The following is a 20,501-nucleotide window of genomic DNA, read 5'->3' on the forward strand; positions in this document are numbered from 1 at the left end:
ATCGGGTGCCATCGCCTTGCAGGCAGATTTAGATAGAATGAATGAATGGACGGATAGTTGGCAAATACAATTTAATATCAATAAATGCAAAGTACTTAGCGTTGGTAGAGGAAACCCACACAGTAGGTACACATTAAACAACCAAACTCTGGTAGGTACAGGGTAAGAGAAAAATTTAGGAGTTATAGTTAGCTCTGAACTCCGTCTAGGGAAACGATGCATAGAGGCCAGAAACAGGGCAAATAGGGTACTAGGAATGTTAAAAGTAGAAGGCCGGAAGTAATATTAAAGTTATACTTGGAGCTGGTCAGACCTCATCTAGACTACGCTGTGCAGTTCTGGTCCTCACATTATAGGAAAGATATAGGTCTATTAGACCTAAACTAAAGACCTTGACTAAAACTATTAGACCTTGACTAAAAGAATACAGGCGATGAGAAGTATTCCTTACGAGGCGAGATTGAAGTTGTTAAATTTACATTCTTTAGAAAGACGTAGGTTAAGAGGGGACCTGATAGAAGTCTTTAAGTGGTATAAGGGTTATAACAAGGGGCATGTAGGCAAAATTCTTAGGATCAGCAACCTGGGTAGAACAAGAAATAACGGGTTCAAGCTTGAAAAATTTAGGTTTAGGAAGGAGAAAGGAAAAAAAATTGGTTCTCAAATAGAGTGGTATGAGTGGAATGGACTCAGTAATCATGTTGTTAGAGCTAGGACACTAGAGAGGTTTTAAGAGAAGATTAGACAGATTTATGGATGGGGATAATAGATGGAAATAGGTAGGTATATTTCATACAGGGACTGCCACGTGTAAGCCTGGTCGCTTCTTGCAGCTTCCCTTATTTCTTATGTTCTTATGTTCTTATGAGACGAAAAGCTTTTGATTCCACTCTGTCTAGAAGAGCAGTTTGAGTGACATGTGAAACATACTCCATACATGGACGGAATAGGCACTTGCACAGAGTCAGCAGCTGGGGGTGTGAGAAATATTGGCGGAGACATCTATTCATACTTAACTTAATGAAAGCTGTTTTAACTAGAGATGAGATGTAAAGTTTCCACTTTAGATTATAAGTAAGGGACAGACCGAGAATGTTCAGTGTAGAAGAGGGGGACAGCTGAGTGTCATTGAAGAAGAGGGATAATTGTCTGGAAGGTTGTGTCGAGTTGATAGATGAAGGAATTGAGTTTTTGAGGCATTAAACAATACCAATTTTGCTCTGCCTCAGTCAGAAATTTTATAAAGATCAGAGGTCAGGCGTTCTATGACTTCTCTGAATTAAATGTTTATTTACTGAAGGGTTGGACGTCTATGAAAACACGTGGAAAAGTGCAGGATGGTATCATCAGCGTAGGAGTGGACAGGACAAGAAGTTTGGTTTAGAAAGTCAATGATGAATAACAAGAAGAGAGTGGATGATAGGACAGAATCCTGATATAGAAGAACAGTGACCGCCTACCACAGCAGCAATAGAACGGTCAGAAAGAAAATTTGAGATGATGTTACAGAGAGACGAATAAAAGCTGTAGGATGGTAGTTTGGAAATGAAAACTTTGTGCTAAACTCTTGATAATCAAAAGCTTCACCAAAATCTCTAAAAGAGGATGACCAAGACTAAGCAAGGAAAGCCAAAAGATCACCCTATTAAAGCCCTATTAAAGCCTATTAAAGCAATAGGACGGTAGTTTGTGGGATTAGAACGGTCACTCTTTTTAGAAACAGTCTGAATGTAGGCAAACTTAAACCAAGAAGGAGAGGTAGATGTTGACAGACAGAACTGAAAGAGTTTGACTAAGCAAGGTGCAGGCACGGAGGCACAGTTTTGGAGCACATTAGAAGGGACCCCATCGGGTCCGAGAGTTAAGAACAGCGAGGGCATGGGAAACATGAAGTAGTCAGATGGTGGAGGAGAAGTAGGAACAAGCCCGGAAGGTCCATGGTAGAGTTTTTAGCAAAGGTTTGAGCGAAAAGTTCAGATTTAGAGATAGATGTGATAGCAGTGATGCCATCTGGTTGAAATAAAGGAGGAAAAAAAAAGAAGAAGAAAAGTTATTGGAAATATTTTTGGCTAGATGCCAGAAGTTGCGAGGGGAGTTAGATCTTGAAAGATTTTGGCTAGTTGGAGAACAGACTTGACATGGTTCTGGGCAGAAATATAAACACACGCACGAGATTCTGGTGATGGAAGGCTTAAGTACCTTTTGTGGGCCATCTCTCTATCGGTTGTTAAACCAACGTTTGGAAGATTTAGGTCAAGAAAAAGAGTGAGGAATGTACGCCTCCATACCAGACACTATCACCTCTGTTGTGCACTCGACGCACAGAGATGAGTCTCTGACACGGAAGCATTGGTCATTGTAAGGAAAATCAGGAAAATACCTCCTCAGGTCCCCCCAACTGGCAGAGGCAAAACGCCAGAGTCACCATCGCTTAGAGTAATCCTGAGGAGGGATTGGAGCGGTTAGACAAGATATAGATACAAGATTGTAATCGGAGGAGCCCAACGGAGAAAAAAAGGGTGACAGCATAAACAGAAGGATTAGAGGTTAGGAAAAGGTCAGGAATGTTGGGCCTGGTGGCACTTGTGGCTACGTCACAAATCATTGGGAAATAGTGCAACCACGGTGGCAACTTTTGCAGCAAAATTCTGAAGTTTTTGTATTTTATCTATTAAGGTGATGTTAGTGCATCCCCAAATCCACAAACAGTAACTGATGTAGCTCAGTTCTAATGTGTGTATAATGTTTTTTTTTTGTATGTTTTTTTTTTTTATGTTGCAGTATGAATTAAGCTGACAGATCTACGTTAGCATACCTATAACTGTTTTATTTAGCGCATTTATGTGGGCATCAAAATTCATAAACTAGTCCATGTGTAGGCCCAAATTTTTTACATATGTACTTGGATTGATGCTGGTGCCGCCAGACCTTATTACTGAATCATCTAGTATGCGTGAGCAAAGGGATATATTGCCAACAAAAAATCATTGTATTTTGTTTGGATTAACCATTAACTCATTCCTGAGGAAGTATGATTTAGCTTTGGACAAAGTAGATTCAGTTACATCAACCAATTCTGACATATTTCATAGAAAATTCTGGTGGAGGATTTGTGTGTCATCTGCACACACACACACACACACACACACACACACACACACACACACACACACACACACACACACACACACACACACACACAGAGAGAGAGAGAGAGAGAGAGAGAGAGAGAGAGAGAGAGAGAGAGAGAGAGAGAGAGAGAGAGAGAGGAAGAGAAATGGATAAACGGACATTTAGATCGACAGATACATAGATATATAGATAGATAGATAAACATGTGGGTGTGTGTGTATGTATGTGTGTGTGTGTGTGTGTGTGTGTGTGTGTGTGTGTGTGTCTGTGTCTGTGAGTGTGGGTAGGTGTACAGCGTGCTTACAGTCCCTGCAACATATACCGAGAGGAATGGTACATCACTGCAGGCCTACTCGTCCCCGTGGGTGCTGTGAGGACACAGGCGTGCACCACACGGTTACCTTACTGCCCAGAGGTGCGTCTCGTGTTGTCTGGCGTGGACGAGACGCTGATGGAAGAGGCGGCCCAGATAGCACGACGCCTGCAGCCCACACAGCATCCGTGAGTGTGCGCCAACATTGCTGTTTTTCTTCTCTTCCTGCCCCCCTTCTATCCTTCCCTCCTCTCCTCTCCTCTCCTCTCCCCTTCCCTTCCCTCCTCTCCCATCTCCTCCCCTCACCTCCCCTTCTCTCCCCTCCTCTCTTCTCCTCTCCTTTTCTCTTCTCTTCTCCTTTCATCTCTTCTCTTCTCTTCTCTCCTCTCCTCTCTTCTCCTCTCTTTTCTTCTCCTCTCCGTCCCCTCCCCTCCCCCCATCCCCCTCCTCTCTCTCTCTCTCTCTCTCTCTCTCTCTCTCTCTCTCTCTCTCTCTCTCTCTCTCTCTCTCTCTCTCTCTCTCTCTCTCTCTCTCTCTCTTCCTTTCTTACTGTGTCAGTGAATGGGTGAGTGGAAGTAATAAAAGGGAATGAGAGATGAGGATATGGAAAGGAGAGATAGACACAATAAATAAACAAATAAATAAATAAAAGAGAAAGATGAGTAAAAATAATGAGAAGAGAAGGAAAAGAATAAAGGAAGAGGAACAGAATAAACAAAGAAGATATCATGAATAATAATGAGTGAAGTAAAAAATGAAGAAGAGGAACAAGGGGAGAGAGAGAGAGAGAGAGAGAGAGAGAGAGAGAGAGAGAGAGAGAGAGAGAGAGAGAGAGAATGGAGGGATTATATTATCTCTCTCTCTCTCTCTCTCTCTCTCTCTCTCTCTCTCTCTCTCTCTCTTTTATTTAAGTAAAATTTACATCAGGCTTAAAAAAACACGTTTTTTTTTTTTATACTGCTATTTAAAAAGCCTATACTTAAATATAAAGAAGAAAATATATACAAAAGCGAACTCATCCTACTATATATATATACACATGATTAATACAGCACTAGTGTGGGAGTTGGTGTTTTACGCCACCTGTGTGCAGCCACTTTCACTTGCTGGAGTGTCATTGTCTGTGTATCACTCGTGGCTGCCGTAAACACATTCCACAGTCTGGAGGTTCTGGCTGTGTAAAAGCTCTGGTGCTGCCTCAAGTAAGATCGAGGCACCTGCACCAGAATGTCACTGGACTCCCTCTGGACAGTTCGTGGTGGGAGCCCTAGCGAGCTGAGATGAGGGACCTCCAGAACCCGGGCCTTGTACTGGACCACCAGCGACGACACGTCCCGCCGATGCTCCAGCGACGTGACTCCGGTCTGCTCCTCCTGCTGCTGCTGCTGTCCGTCCATCCCCACCAAGCGCAGGGCACGTCGTTTCACAGCATCCAGTCTCTGCAAGTGGGTGGGGGCACTCGACATCCAGGACAAGGCACTGTACTCCATAGAAGGCCGTATCTGAGCCTTGTACAGTGTGAGGATGCCCCGGGAGTCGAGGTTTCCTGACATCCGACATAGTGCAGAGACCCGCTGGGAGGCCTGGTTGGCAACAGTAGCAACATGGCGGTCAAAGCGCAGGCCGCAGTTCACTGTCACTCCCAGCAATTTCACGTGTTCCTGGAGGGGAAACGTCTGGCCTCTAAAACTCAGACAGCCTGAGATGGCCGGGGAGGCAGCTGGGGACCGTGAGATGACCATGGCCTGCGTCTTTTCTGGAGCGAAGCTAACTTTCCATGCCTCTCCCCACTCCATCACCAGCCTGAGCTGTCTGTTCAGCTCTCTGACGACTCGCTGACTGTCGGAGCGGCAGTAGGAGCAGGAGAGACTGCAGTCGTCGTCGTATGCAAGCAGAGTCGGTATTTGCCGCAGGAGGTTATCGATGTATGTTCCAAAGGGTCGGGCCCAACACTGAACCCTGTGGAACTGAGGCCTGTATAGGTAACGGCTGGGATGCCTGTCCATTGATGACTACCCGGAGGGTTCTCCCCTGGAGGTAGTCCTCGAGCAGTGCAAGGAGGTTGCCCTGGATATCCTTGGCGCAAAGCTTTTTTACAAGCCCCGCGTGCCAGACCCTATCAAAGGCCCCAGCAATGTCCAGGGCCACCACAAGAGTATCCAGACCTTCGTCCAGGGCATCCTGCCAGCCTTGGGAGAGGAGGGTGAGTAGGTCCGCTGTTGAGCGGCCAGGCCGGAAGCCGAACTGCCTGTCTGAGAAGAGGTGGTGCTCACTCAGGTGATGACAGATGACACCTGCCACTACCTACTCCAGCAAATTCCCCACCACGGAGAGCAGTTAGATGGGCCTGTAGTTGCTGGGCTCAGACTTTGAGTTCTTCTTGTGGGCTGGTACCACTCGCGCCTCCTTCCATATAGAGACGGCCGGCCTGTGCTCCATCAGGCAGGACCTGAAGACGCTGGTGAGAGGACCTGACAGCTCACTGGCCCAGCGTTTGAGGATCCGCGGGGTGATGTCGTCCGGGCCGGTGGCTTTGTTCTCCTCTACTTCCCTCATTAGCCGCTCCACCTGTCCACGTGTCACCTGAACATCACAAGAACATAAGAACATAAAAAATAAGGGAAGCTGCAAGAAGCGACCAGGCTTACACGTGGCAGTTCCTGTATGAAATATACCTACCTATTTCCATCTGTTATCCCCATCCATAAACTTGTCTAATCTTCTCTTAAAGCTCTCTAGTGTCCTAGCACTAACTACATGATTACTGAGTCCGTTTCACTCATCTACCACTCTATTTGAGAACCAATTTTTTCCTATCTCCTTCCTAAACCTAAATTTTTTAAGCTTGAACCCGTTACTTCTTGTTCTACCCTGGTTGCTGATCCTAAGAATTTTGCTTACATCTCCCTTGTTATAACCCTTATACCACTTAAAGACTTCTATCAGGTCCCCTCTTAATCTACGTCTCTCTAAAGAATGTAAATTTAACAGCTTCAACCTCGCCTCGTAAGGAATACTCCTCATCCCCTGTATCCTTTTAGTCATTCTCCTCTGAACTGATTCTAATAGACCTATATCTTTCCTGTAATGTGGGGACCAGAACTGCACAGCGTAGTCTAGATGAGGTCTGACCAGCGCCAAGTATAACTTTAATATTACTTCCGGCCTTCTACTTTTAACATCGGCGACGGTGTGGTCTGTTTCGTGAGGGAGGTGAGATGGACGTCTACCCGGATCAGTGACTGACATCTCTGCGAAAACTCAGCGAGTAGAGAAGCCTTGTCCTCACTGCTGGTGGCTGTTGTCCCGTCCAGCCTTGTTAGTGGAGGAACAGTGTCCCGGTGGCCTGTCCCTTGCTGCTCCTTGACAAGCCTCCACTAGGTCTTGTGGCCAATCCCTGAGCCACAGAGCTTTCGCCTCATGTCTTCTCGCTGCTGCCGTCTCGCCCACATGCAGGTAGCTGTCACCCGTCTACACGCCACACGATGTTAGGCCCAGTTGTAGTGTGTTGGACGACGTTTGTACCTCACCCAGGCTGCGTGTTTAGCCTCAGCGGCCGCTCGGCATCGGTAACCGAACCAAGCAGGGTCACTAGGCCTACCGAGGTACCTTCTGCTGGGAACGTGTTGCTGCTGGAGGGCAAGGAGCTTGGTGGTGAGGGCACGGGCCTTTTCCTCCGCGTTGCCTATCAGTAGGGCGTCCCAGTCCAAGCGAACGATGTCGTGTCTCAGGTATGCCCAGTCAGCCTGCTCCCTCAGCCAGATAGTGCGCGGGGCGGCGGCCTCCCTCGCTATGTCCAGCTTGACGCGTGCCAGCACGGCGTGGTAGTCGGAGGTGCCCACCGTCCCCAGTTGATGGCGGACGATGCTGGAGTCAGGGAGATCTGTTAGCACTGGGTCCAGCGACCCTCCCCTCTCATGTGTAGGGAAGGACACGTGATTCGTCAGACCCTGCACCATCAGGAGGCTGTTGAAGGCATCCTGCTGCAGGTGGAAGTTTAGATACCCCAGAATCTTGACGTGGGAACACTTGTGCTGCTGTAGCATAGTGTCCACTTCCTCCGTCAGGAAATCCAGCGCTGAACGTCCTTGCCTTGGGGGACGGTACATGACACACAGGAGGAGTCCTGTGCTGTCATTTATCACCACTCTGAAGGACAGCGCCTCCATTCCTTCAGGCAGCACGATGTCAATTTCTTGAGTTTGGAGGCCGTGTTTGAAGCAGGCAGCCACGCCTCCGCCCACTCTATGCTCACGGTCCTTCCTCACCCACTTTGTTTAGCCCGGGATGTTGCCAAACGTCGGCTCCACCTCACCACTGAGCCACGTTTCCGTGACGGGAACAATGTCCGCTTTGTGTCGGAGGACAAAGTTGTGGGTGAGATCACCAAGGTTGATGTGAGGACCCCTCACGTTGGCCGACACAACAGTCAGGTGTCGGCTGAGGTGGCCTGTCTTTTGTTTTTCCTTGGTGCTGGTTTGACTTAGGGCTACCTTGACAGGGAGAGGCGCGTTACTGCCTTCCTTACCAGATGAGTGGGCTCCAGTCGTGGTGTTGCCTGGGTTATGGTTGGCATGATGGTGGGCAGGGGTGGAGAGGGGAGTCTCTAAAGGGCAGCTGAGGGTGAGGATTTAACTCTTTTCTCCATCCTTCTGTCAGGACCCTTCTGAGAATCGTTTCCTGCCTTATATCAGCAGTGCGGCTGTAACACACCTCGGATGTGTGTCCGAGGCGGGAGCGGTAGTCGCAGCGTGGTCTGTCTCCACCTCTGACGCTCCTTTGGGATCTAAGATGATGTAGGTGGGGCTGGGTTGAGGGAGGGTTGGGTGGCGCACCTGGTGTGGTGGAGTGAGGTCCTAATTGCTGCTGACCTCGTTTCTTCCTCCTCTTGTTGCTGTTGCTCCTGTTGTTGTTGTTGTTGTTTCTGCCATTGTTGTTGCTGCTGATACTGCTCCTGTTGTTACTGTCGTTGCTGCTGCTTCTGCTCCTGTTGTTGTTGTTGATGGTGGTGGTGGTGTTGGTGGCGGCGGCGGCGGCAGCGGCGGAGTCAGCGTCGGTGTCGGCGGGTGCTGATGCTGCGGCGGCGACTGTGGTGGCGGTGGCGGTGGCAGCAGCGGTAGCTGTATTAGTGGTGGGGTCTGCTTCTGCTGCCGCGTGTCTAAGAGGTCTGGGCTTCCCTGATCTCCACCACTGCCTCCAACGGTCTCTCTCTCTCTCTCTCTCTCTCTCTCTCTCTCTCAAATTCAAATTTTGAAATTCAAATTCAAAACATTTATTACCAATTATAATAACACAATAATATAATACAAAGATTTATGTATCATGGCAGGGCCCATTAATCCATTTTTTTGCACAGGCCCTTAAAATTTCATATCACCTATTACTTTGTTGACCTTAGCCAACAAATTTCAACTTAAAATTGCTGAAATACAGAAAACAAAAGCTTCCTTTGTAACAATTTGACTAACTAAAGATATTTTATCACATCCATATGTATCCTGACATATACAGTCAACTATAAGACAAACATACATATACATATACAAACAACTACTCATAAGTACTCCTACATTGATAATTCAATATAATCTTCTAATCTTAACTGTTTCAACTTAATTCTACTAAAAATAAAAAAAAATATAATTATTATTTTTTTTTTTTTCACTTTCTGGTGAAGCATTATATTGTACACATCCATAATAAGTTACGAAGCTTTTTTGGAGTTCATTCTGTGGAAATATCGGTCTGAGGTTGTGCCTGTGTCTGGTAGTTATGTTGTGTGTGCCCGAGGCTGTCTGTAAATGAATGACATCTTGTCTTTGCAACTGATCTTGTATTAAACATTCTAATTTGTATATATCAGAAATTTTCGATATTTTTAGGTTTTTAAATAAAGGAGCTGTGTGTTCATAATGGCCAACATTACTCAGTGTACGTACAATTCTCTTTTGAATCAGAACTAGGGAATTCAGTGTAGTCTTCGTGGCCGTAACCAAGACAACATTACAATATTGCAGATACGGATAAAATAAAGAGTAATAATGTATCAATAGATAACAAATTCCTAATTTTGTAGAGTATTCCTGATGATTTTGATAATTTAGAATTTATTTTCTCAACATATTCACTCCAAACAAGTTTCATCATCAACTAGTACTCCTAAATATTTCATTGAACGAACCCTTTTTATTTCTTGCCCATAAATTTCGATATGAGTCTCACCGAAGCTTGTTACCTGAGAATACAAGATGAAATTGTATTTTGCACGTTTAATGAAAGTTTATTGCTTAGTAACCAAGAAGATATTTTATTAAGTTCAGTATTTAGAGTCATAGTCAGGGAGTTTTTTGTCGATATGTAATATTTGTATCATCAGCAAAAAATTGTAAAATTTAATAATTGTGATGACTTAATTTCATTTATGTAGAGGAAAAATAACAATGGACCAAATGTAGAACCTTGTGGCACTCCTGTTGTGACACTGATGTAATCAGAGCTTGTATTGTTAAGAATTGTACATTGTAATTTGTTGTTCAAATAATTCCTAAACCAGTCATTATAATATTTATCCCTTATTCCATAGCAAGTTAGTTTCTGGATCATTATCTCATGATCTAAGGTATCAAAAATCGTTTAAGAACATAGGAACATAAGAAATAAGGGAAGCTACAAGAAATGACCAGGCTTACACGTGGCAGTCCCTGTATGAAATATACCTATCTATTTCAACCTATCATCCCCATCCAATCAACCCGTCTATTTTTTTTTCTCTTAAAGCTCCCTAATGTCCTAGCATTAACATGATTACTGAGTCCGTTCCACTCATCTACCACTCTATTTGAGAACCAATTTCTTTTTATCTCTTTCCTAAACCTATTTCTTTTTCAAGCTTGAACCCATTAATTTTGTTCTATCCTGGTTGCTGATCCTAAGAATTTTGCTTACACCCTCCTTGTTATAATTCTTATACCACTAAAAGACTTGTACCACTTAAAGACTTTCAAGATTTTTTTTTTTCTTAGATCAACTGATAACTGATCACTGATAATAATTTTATCCTTACCCAAATTATTTAGAATTAAACCACCTAATTTAGTTAAGGCTAACCGGAGAATATATATATATATATATATATATATATATATATATATATATATATATATATATATATATATATATATATATATATATATATATATATATATATATATATATATATATATATATATATATATATATATATATTGGGAGCCGCCGTGGTACAGTGGAACCGCGCGCGCTTTGGGGGCCATGTGGTCATCAGGCGCACGGGTTCGAATCCTGGCTACGGTCCGAGGGTAGGAAGGGCATCCACTCGGGGTAACGGTTCCCAAATGCCAAATCCAAAAGTCCTTCATCAGGAGGCACCGTCTCAGCCCTAACAGACTAGGGAAAACTAGACGTTAAAAAAAAAATATATATATATATATATATATATATATATATATATATATATATATATATATATATATATATATATATATATATATATATATATATATATATATATATATATTATTCTATTTATTTTTTTCTGAAGCCAAACTGGCATTTAGTTAAAATATGGTTATTATTAAGGAATTCTTTTATACATTGCTCTTTTTAATGGATCTTGCTAACACAAGGAAGTATGAAAATGGGCCGGTAGTTAATAATGTCATCCTCCTTCCCTCCTTTATAAACCGGAATCACTTTAGCAATCTTCAGCCTCTCAGGAAAATACCTGTTTGAAAAGATTTATTTATCATTTTAGAAATTACTGGAACTAATACTAAAGGAGTTTTCTTAAGAACTTTAGTGTAAATATTACCAAATCCTGGCGCTGATTCTTTAAGGGAGTTAATGATTGTTGTTATTTACTCTGGTGAGGTGTCCTTACCAACTTATCATTAAACCCAGCTGTGACCTCACTGAACGTTTCCATTTGTGTCTCACAACACAAGGGGGCAGTCACAGCCTGCCCTCTAAAGACAACTCTCTTCCTCCACACAAAACTACAGGCACCTAATAACACACACACACCCTTCACTCAAAAATTTTAAAATCATCATGGCGACTCCTACACCAGCCTCGGAGTCCCCATCTGGGAAGGGGACCATAAATGTCCCCAGATCGGACTACCTTTCTGTCGATGACCCTAAGTGTCTTGACACCCCCCTCAACTTTTTCTTCATTAACTTCTGCAACATTCGCGGTCTAAGATCTAATTTTCAATCTGTAGAACACTACCTCTCCTCTTCTAAACCTCATCTTCTTTTCCTCACTAAAACTCAGGTGTCTGAGGCAGCTGACAGTAGCCCCTTTTCTGTTCCCTCCTACTTTCTCTATCCTCACTTTCGATCCAAAGCTGGATGCTGCGTTTATGTGCTCAATGACTTAACCTGCTCTCGTGCCCACGCTCTTGAATCTTCCGAGTTTTCCACCATCTGGCTACGACTACAGAGTCACTCTCATACTAAATTTATCTATGCTGTATACCTCTCACCTAACTCCTCTGATTATAAGAAATTCTTTGACTACTTAACTTCCAAAGTGGAGCACATTCTTGACCCTCTTCCCTTTTGCAGAGATCTCCATTCTCGAAGACTTCAATGTTCACCACCAGCTTTGGCTTTCCTCTCCCTTCACTGACCATCCTGGTGAACTAGCCTACAACTTTGCTATCCTCCATGACCTAGAGCAATTGGTGCAACACCCTACTCGTATTCCTGACCGTCTTGGAGATACGCCCAACATTCTTGACCTTTTCCTGACCTCTAATCCTTCTTTTTTTTTTATGTAGGAAGGACACTGGCCAAGGGCAACAAAAATCTAATAAAAAAAATGCCCACTGAAATGCCAGTCCCATAAAAGGGTCAAAGCAGTGGTTAAAAAATGATGAATAAGTGTCTTGAAACATCCCTTTTGAAGGAATTCAAGTCATAGGGAGGTGGAAATACAGAAGCAGACAGGGAGTTCCAGAGTTTACCAGAGAAAGGGATGAATGATTGAGAATACTGGTTAACTCTTGCGTTAGAGAGGTGGACAGAATAGGGGTGAGAGGAAGAAGAAAGTCTTGTGCAGTGAGGCCCCAGAAGGAGGGAAGGCATGCAGTTACCAAGATAAGAAGAGCAGTTAGCATGAAAATAGCGGTAGAAGACATACCACCACCAGCTTTGGCTTTCCTCTCCCTTCACTGACCATCCTGGTGAACTAGCCTACAACTTTGCTATCCTCTATGACCTAGAGGAATTGGTGCAACACCCTACTCGTATTCCTGACCGTCTTGGAGATACGCCCAACATTCTTGACCTTTTCCTGACCTCTAATCCTTTTGCTTATGCTGTCACCCTTTCTTCTCCGTTGGGCTCCTCCGATCACAATCTCATATCTTTATCTTATCCTATCGCTCCAGTCCCTCCTCAGGATCCCCCTAGGCGAAGGTGCCTCTGGCGTTTTGCCTCTGCTAGTTGGGGGGACCTGAGGAGGTATTTTGCTGATTTTCCTTGGAATGACTACTGCTTCCGTGTCAGAGACCCGTCTTTGTGTGCTGAGCGCATAACAGAGGTGATAGTGTCTGGCATGGAGGCGTACATTCCTCACTCTTTTTCTCGTCGTAAACCTTCTAAGCCTTGGTTTAACACAGCTTGTTCTCGTGCTATACTCGTATATGATAGAGAGGTGGCCCACAAAAGGTACTTAAGCCTTCCATCACCAGAATCTCATGCACTTTATATTTCTGCCCGGAACCATGCCAAGTCTGTTCTCCAACTAGCCAAAAACTCCTTCATTAACAGAAAATGTCAAAACCTTTCAAGATCTATCTTCCCTCGTGATTTCTGGCATCTAGCCAAGAATATCTCCAATAACTTTGCTTCTTCTTTCCCTCCTTTATTTCAACTAGATGGCACCACTGCTATCACATCTATTTCTAAAGCTGAACTCTTCGCTCAAACCTTTGCTAAAAACTCTACCTTGGACGATTCTGGGCTTGTTCCTCCCTCTCCTCCATCCTCTGACTACTTAATGCCACGTATTAAAATTCTTCGCAATGATGTTTTCCATGCCCTCGCTGTCCTAAACCTCGTAAGACTTATGGACCTGATGGAATCCCTCCTATTGTTTTTCGAAACTGTGCCTCCGTGCTTGCACCTTGCCTAGTCAAACTCTTTCAGCTCTGTCTGTCAACATCTACCTTTCCTTCTTCCTGGAAGTTTGCTTGCATTCAACCTGTTCCTAAAAAGGATGACCGTTCTAATCCCTTAAACTACCGTCCTATTGCTTTAATTTCCTGCCTATCTAAAGTTTTTTTTAATCTATCCTCAACAGGAAGATTCTTAAACATCTATCATTTCACAACCTTCTATCTGATCGCTAGTATGGGTTCCGTCAAGGCCTCTCTACTGGTGATCTTCTGGCTTTCCTTACTGAGTCTTGGTCATCCTCTTTTAGAGATTTTGGTGAAACGAGGGGAGTTAGATCTTGAAAGGTTTTGACATTTTCTGTTAATGAAGGAGTTTTTGGCTAGTTGGAGAACAGACTTGGCATGGTTCCGGGCAGAAATATGAAGTGCATGAGATTCCTCCCTCTCCTCCATCCTCTGACTACTTAATGCCATGTATTAAAATTCTTCGCAATGATGTTTTCCATGCCCTCGCTGTCCTAAACCTCGGAAGACTTATGGACCTGATGGAATCCCTCCTATTGTTCTCTGAAACTGTGCCTCCGTGCTTGCACCTTGCCTAGTCAAACTCTTTCAGCTCTGTCTGTCAACATCTACCTTTCCTTCTTCCTGGAAGTTTGCTTGCATTCAACCTGTTCCTAAAAAGGATGACCGTTCTAATCCCTTAAACTACCGTCCTATTGCTTTAATTTCCTGCCTATCTAAAGTTTTTTTTAATCTATCCTCAACAGGAAGATTCTTAAACATCTATCATTTCACAACCTTCTTTCTGATCGCTAGTATGGGTTCCGTCAAGGCCTCTCTACTGGTGATCTTCTGGCTTTCCTTACTGAGTCTTGGTCATCCTCTTTTAGAGATTTTGGTGAAACGAGGGGAGTTAGATCTTGAAAGGTTTTGACATTTTCTGTTAATGAAGGAGTTTTTGGCTAGTTGGAGAACAGACTTGGCATGGTTCCGGGCAGAAATATAAAGTGCATGAGATTCTGGTGATGGAAGTTTTAAGTACCTTTTGTGGGCCACCTCTCTATCATGTGTAGCACGAGAACAAGCTGTGTTAAACCAAGGTTTAGAAGGTTTAGGACGAGAGAAAGAGTGAGGAATGTATGCCTCCATGCCAGACACTATCACCTCTGTTATGCGCTCAGCACACAAAGACGGGTCTCTGACACGGAAGCAGTAGTCATTCCAAGGAAGATCAGCAAAATACCTCCTCAGGTCCCCCCAACTAACAGAGGCAAAACGCCAGAGGCACCTTCGCTTAGGGGGATCCTGAGGAGGGATTGGAGTGATAGGACAAGATAAAAATATGAGATTGTGATCGGAGGAGCCCAACGGAGAAGAAAGGGTGACAGCCTGTTGGCCTGGCCTAGGCCAGGCCTAGGCCTGGTTGGCCTGTGGTGGTGTCTTGCGGTGCAGACATGACCTCTTCTGGAACTGTTCGCCACTTCAGGCATCTCTTCCGCGACTTGGGCGTTCCAGTTCGCCTGCGTACGGATGGCGGCCCGCAGTTTGCTAGCCGGGAGTTTACCACCTTCCTTGAGCGTTGGGGTGTCCGCCATAACATGTCAACGCCTCACTACCCACAGTCAAACGGGCACGCCGAAGCAGCGGTGAAGTTCGTCAAGCAGCTCATTCAGAAGGTGGGTGGCTCCCTCTGGAAACCTTGACTGTGAGGCGTTCGACAGGGGTCTCCTCGAGCTCCGCAACACTCCGAACCACACCGGTCGCTCCCCAGCCCAAATCCTCTACGATCACCCTCTTCGCTCCTGTGTATCAGCTCACTTTAAGGCCTTCCAGGAGGAGTATCAGGCCAGAGCAGAGAGTTGCGACCGTAAGGCTGCAGTTCGCCTTGTCGACGATACAGCCCGGTACGATGCACATGCCCGACATCTCCCACCGCTTAAACTTGACGATGTGGTTTGTGTCCAGGACCCGACCACATAGCGCTGGAATAAGGTCGGCACCGTCATGAGCATAAGTACATCCAGCGACTATCTAGTGAAGATGCCCAGTGGCCGCATCTGGTGGAGGAATCACCGCTTCCTTAGTCCGTCCCCGTCTCTCTCCAAGGATCTGCAGATCACGGAGGTCATCCCAGTTGGCGCGCAGCTGCCTCCGCCAGCTTTGCCCCGCCGCTCAGCACGCATCATGGACAGGAACGTCGCTTAAGACAGGGCGTGCTATGAGCGTGAAGGGAGAGGGAAGATGTAGCATAATATACTTCGTAAGGGACAGTGATGCGTTCTTTATTAAAGCCGACTTGGCACCTCATCCCTCACGCATCTCTCTCCCAATATTGCTTGCCTGCCTGTCGGGGTACGCACGCACCTCCAGGCAGCAACCTTGTACAGTTTTTTTTTTTTTTTTTCGGACATTAAGGGATCTACGCTTACCTCATGTGTGTCCCTGGCTTATCCCATCATTGCAAGTACCAGGAGGTCAGCTTGGAAACGTACAATAATCACTCACAAAATCATTAAATTCTTCATAATTAAGAATTAAGTATAATCATCACCAAGCAACTGTATTACTTCCACATCATTTGAGTGTTGAAAGAATATTAATGATAGGAAGAACTATTTGATGTTATATGTTTAGTACGTATCAAATTTTATTTTCTTCTGCGCTTACTCTTACTACGTTGTGTCGTATTCTCCTGTCCTTTCTCCTTCTCACGGACATCATCACTGCCAGCGACCTGCAGCAAGGCACCAGCTGCACCAGGTTCCCGAGCACCACCATCAGCAACACTAGGAACACCATCGAAAGCAGCAAAAGCGCCAGCACCTCTAAGAGTCTGTGCAGGAGTGACCCCATCAGCAGCGTTGTCACCAGCAGCAGTCTAAACAGGAGTGACACCAGCAGCAGCTCTACCACCATCTGGAGTCCGGGCAGGAGTGACTGCAGCAGCAAGGGTCTCATCATGAGTGACAATCACCACAGAGGCAGCTTACCCAGCTATAGAAGAGTCCTCAGTCTGCGTTGCTCTTTCACGGATCACTAGCTTAGTATGACTGAAATAAGCTACTTACCCTCTGCTCTTGCCTTTCTCGATTCCGGTAGTTGCGCCTTTCTTGCTTTTACCGAAGCTTCGTACAGGTCTTTATTGATGTAGATTCGTATTCTTCAGTTTAGCTTAGTTTCGTAAGGCTGACTGACGATCTTCGAATTTGCTGAGTCGCGCAACAATGGTTCGGGACGAGTAGAGGATAACTTCGACCCTAACCTATGAACTCATTCAAGCTGTATCGTACCAATCTCTAACTTGTCTCGAAGTAGTTTTTGAATCTTAACTTGCGTTTCTTCCTACGTCTCGTTCGGTGATTCGTCGAAGCCATAAAAGTGTAGGTTGTTACGTCTTGAGTAGGCTTATTGATAATCAATTCGGCTTTGTAGCATGTCTAGCTTCACATTAAACTCAGATTTCTTGCCAATTTCCTTCTTTAACATTGTCACTTCTTCAATAAGTGTCTTGTTAACGGTCTTCCATTCTTCTAATTCCTTCTGTGTGAACTCCAACGAGCGAATCAATTCATTGTTATGACTCTCAACTTGCGTTATCCTGCTTGTAAGGTCCTTCATCATAATTTCCATAGCGTAGTTATATGCTTGTTACATTTCAAGCATAGTCTTGATATCCTTGTATGTCGTCAGCATTGCTAGTTTGGACAAATAATAAAATCACAAATCAAGCAGGAGCACGGAACAAAGCACTGTACGTCCAATCGCTAAGGCAGTCGGTCAGTTTCCCCCCCCCCCCCCTCTCTCTCTCTCTCTCTCTCTCTCTCTCATTTTCTTGTCACTATAATAATAATAATAATAATAATAATAATAATAATAATAATAATAATAATAATAATAATAAGTAGAACAACAACAACAACAACAACAACAACAACAACAACAACATATTAAGGAGGAGGTGCAGGAAGAATAATAGTAGTAGTAGTAGTAGTAGTAGTAATATTAGTAGTAGTACTAGCACAAGCAGTGGTAGTAGAAACAAACAAAGGAAATAATGAGAAAACAAATAAAAAAAAAAAAGCAAAGAAGTAAAGAAACAAACGAATAAAAATTTAGAGGAACTATGAAATAAAGAAATAAATTTATAAACAAATAAAGGAGGTGAGAATGGAGGAAACAAGCAAACCTGCAAATAAACAAATAAATAAATAAAAAATATATATATATATATATATATATATATATATATATATATATATATATATATATATATATATATATATATATATATATATATGAAGAAACAAGGGAAAAAAGCAACAAACAAAGCAGGGGAAAAAAGAAAAGCTAAATGAAAGCAAGAAACAAACATGAAAAAAAAATCAAGGAGAAAAGCATGCAAACAAACAAACAAACAGTTAGGTAGGTATATGAAGAAATAAACAAACGAACGAACATTCTATCACACATACCATATAAGTAAATCCTTTAAGTATTTTAAGTAATTCATCACGTTATAATTTTCTTAGGTTATTTTGAGTTAGGCTAGGCTAGATTGGGCAGATTAGGTTAGGTTAAGTTAGGTTAGGTTGGGATGGGTTAGGTCAGGTAGATTAGAATAGGTTGAGCTAGGTTAGGTTATGTAGGTTAGGTTTATGATCAAAGACAATGAAAGCACATACATAGATTTTCATAATAGTTTTGTTCTTGTTAGGTTCGGTGAATTAAATTCAGGTGGGTCCTTTTTGAGCTTAAGATATATCTGATTCTGTCAGGGTATGTCACGTTAGATTAGGTTAGATAGGTTATGTCAGATTTTAGATATTTAAGTAATACCCAGGTGTTAAGATTTTTCTTATGTGTATGTTTAGTTAGGTTAACTGGGTCAAGTTAGGCTTGTTAGGTTAAATAGGGTAGGTTAGGTTATATTAGGCTAGGACCGTAGAGAGGATTTTTCTGTTTATAAGTAATCATCATACTTGTAAGATTAGGTTTCGTCAGGTCAGGCTGGGTTATGTTAGATGTGTTTCAGTGCTGAAGTAATGCTTCTGTTTATAAGTAAAAAAGTCAATAAATAGATAAATATTATTTAGGATTTTTTTTTTATTATTGTTATAAAGTATGTGTATTACTAGTAATAGTAGTAGTAGTAGTAGTAGTAATTCTCTCTCTCTCTCTCTCTCTCTCTCTCTCTCTCTCTCTCTCTCTCTCTCTCTCTCTCTCTCTCTCTGTCTCTCTTCAGTGAGTGGATGCCAACTTAATGATTTGTCTGTCTGTTTGTGTCTTTCTATTTATACAGTTATTTGTCTTTCTATCTTATCTATTTTTTTTTCTTTTCTTTTCGTCTGCTAGTATGTCTATATGTCTGCATGTACACAAATATGAATATGAATGTGTAGGTGTGCATGCATGCATATATGTATGTATGTTTTTATGTATACGTGTATGTGCCTAGCTCTAAGTTTATCTACCTATATATCTATCTCTACCTATCCATCTCTCTGCTGCCGCTGTTGACAGATACACGAGCATCTGCTTCACCGCCAGCAGCATGAAGACAGATATGTGGCGGCGCTACCTTGACAAGCTGGCCACTGCCGGCGTCAGGGTGTGGGGCGATATGATGTTTGGTGGCATTGTAGCACCGGACACCAGCCCCATCACGGAGGAGGAGCAGAGAGAGCTGTCCAGTTTTGCCAAGATCAGGATGTTGGGTCGCTTCCGCAGGTGTTTGTGAGAGAGAGAGAGAGAGAGAGAGAGAGAGAGAGAGAGAGAGAGAGAGAGAGAGAGAGAGAGAGAGTGTGTGTGTGTGTGTGTGTGTGTGTGTGTCGCCACAGCATTTCTGCCCCACTCATCACCCTCTGGCTCTCCCATACAGACTGTCTGAAGAGTTCCTGTGGTAACTGTAATTCCCGTGACGACCAGACTCATCGATGCTGAAAGTGCATTCATTTATGAGGCAAACATCTGGGCTACATTTATTCAACTGGATTGTGTGTATACAAGTCTACAATCTCTCTCTCTCTCTCTCTCTCTCTCTCTCTCTCTCTCTCTCTCTCTCTCTCTCTCTCTCTCTCAGGTTTATGGACCTGATAGGGTCCCTCCTATTGTTCTCCGAAACTGTGCCTCCGTGCCAAGTCAAACTCTTCCAACTCTGCCTATCAACATCTACTTATCTTTCTTGCTGGAAGTTTGCCTAAATCAAACCTTTTTTCTAAAAAGGGTGACCCTTCTAGTCCCTCCAACTACCGTCCTATTGCTTTAATTTCCTGCCTCTCTAAAGGAAATTACTAAGATGCCAGCCTCAAAAGAAAGCTCAAAACTGTCATTGATTTAGGATCACCACAAATAGATTACGAAGCAGAGTGTTATTACTATCTGTTCACAAGAAGTCGAGCCTAGCTGAGATGCCAACCTCAAAAGAAAGCTCAAAACTGTCATTGATTTAGGATCACCACAAGTAGATTACGAAGCAGAGTGTTACTACTGTCTGTTCACAAGACGTCGAGCCTAGCAAGCTGCAGTACGAGTTACCTAATCTCCGCGATTCCTCAACAGGAGGAATCTCAAATATCTATCAAATATCTATCACTTCATAACATCATGTCTGATCGCTAGTATGGGTTGCGTCAAGGACGCTCTAATGGTGATCTTATGGCTTTTTTTTACTGAGTCTTGGTCATCCTTTTTTAGGGTTTTTTTTTTTTTTGTGAAACTTGGCGTACCCTTAGACATATCAAATGCATTTTGATAGAGTATGGCACAAATCCCTGATTTCTTGAGTACCATCTTACGGCTTCTATTCTTCTCTCTGTAACTTCATCTCAAGTTTCCTTTCTGTCTCTTCTATTGCTGCTGTGGTAGACGGTCACTGTTCTAAATCTATTAATA

At 43.5% G+C, this 20,501-nt stretch overlaps 1 protein-coding gene across 1 annotated transcript; it reads left to right on the forward strand.

The window, feature by feature from the left end:
- The first annotated feature begins 1,937 nt into the window (after nucleotides 1-1,937).
- Nucleotides 1,938-20,197, forward strand: LOC135110722 (uncharacterized). Its single transcript, XM_064023350.1, has 4 exons — nucleotides 1,938-1,958; nucleotides 3,428-3,633; nucleotides 19,131-19,337; nucleotides 19,489-20,197. Exons 1-4 carry the CDS (start codon nucleotides 1,938-1,940, stop codon nucleotides 19,511-19,513), a joined length of 459 nt encoding a protein of 152 aa, XP_063879420.1. The 3' UTR covers nucleotides 19,514-20,197.
- The last annotated feature ends 304 nt before the right edge of the window (nucleotides 20,198-20,501 follow it).

The sequence above is a fragment of the Scylla paramamosain genome, chromosome 20, assembly GCF_035594125.1.
Source record: "Scylla paramamosain isolate STU-SP2022 chromosome 20, ASM3559412v1, whole genome shotgun sequence".
NCBI lineage: Eukaryota > Metazoa > Arthropoda > Malacostraca > Decapoda > Portunidae > Scylla > Scylla paramamosain.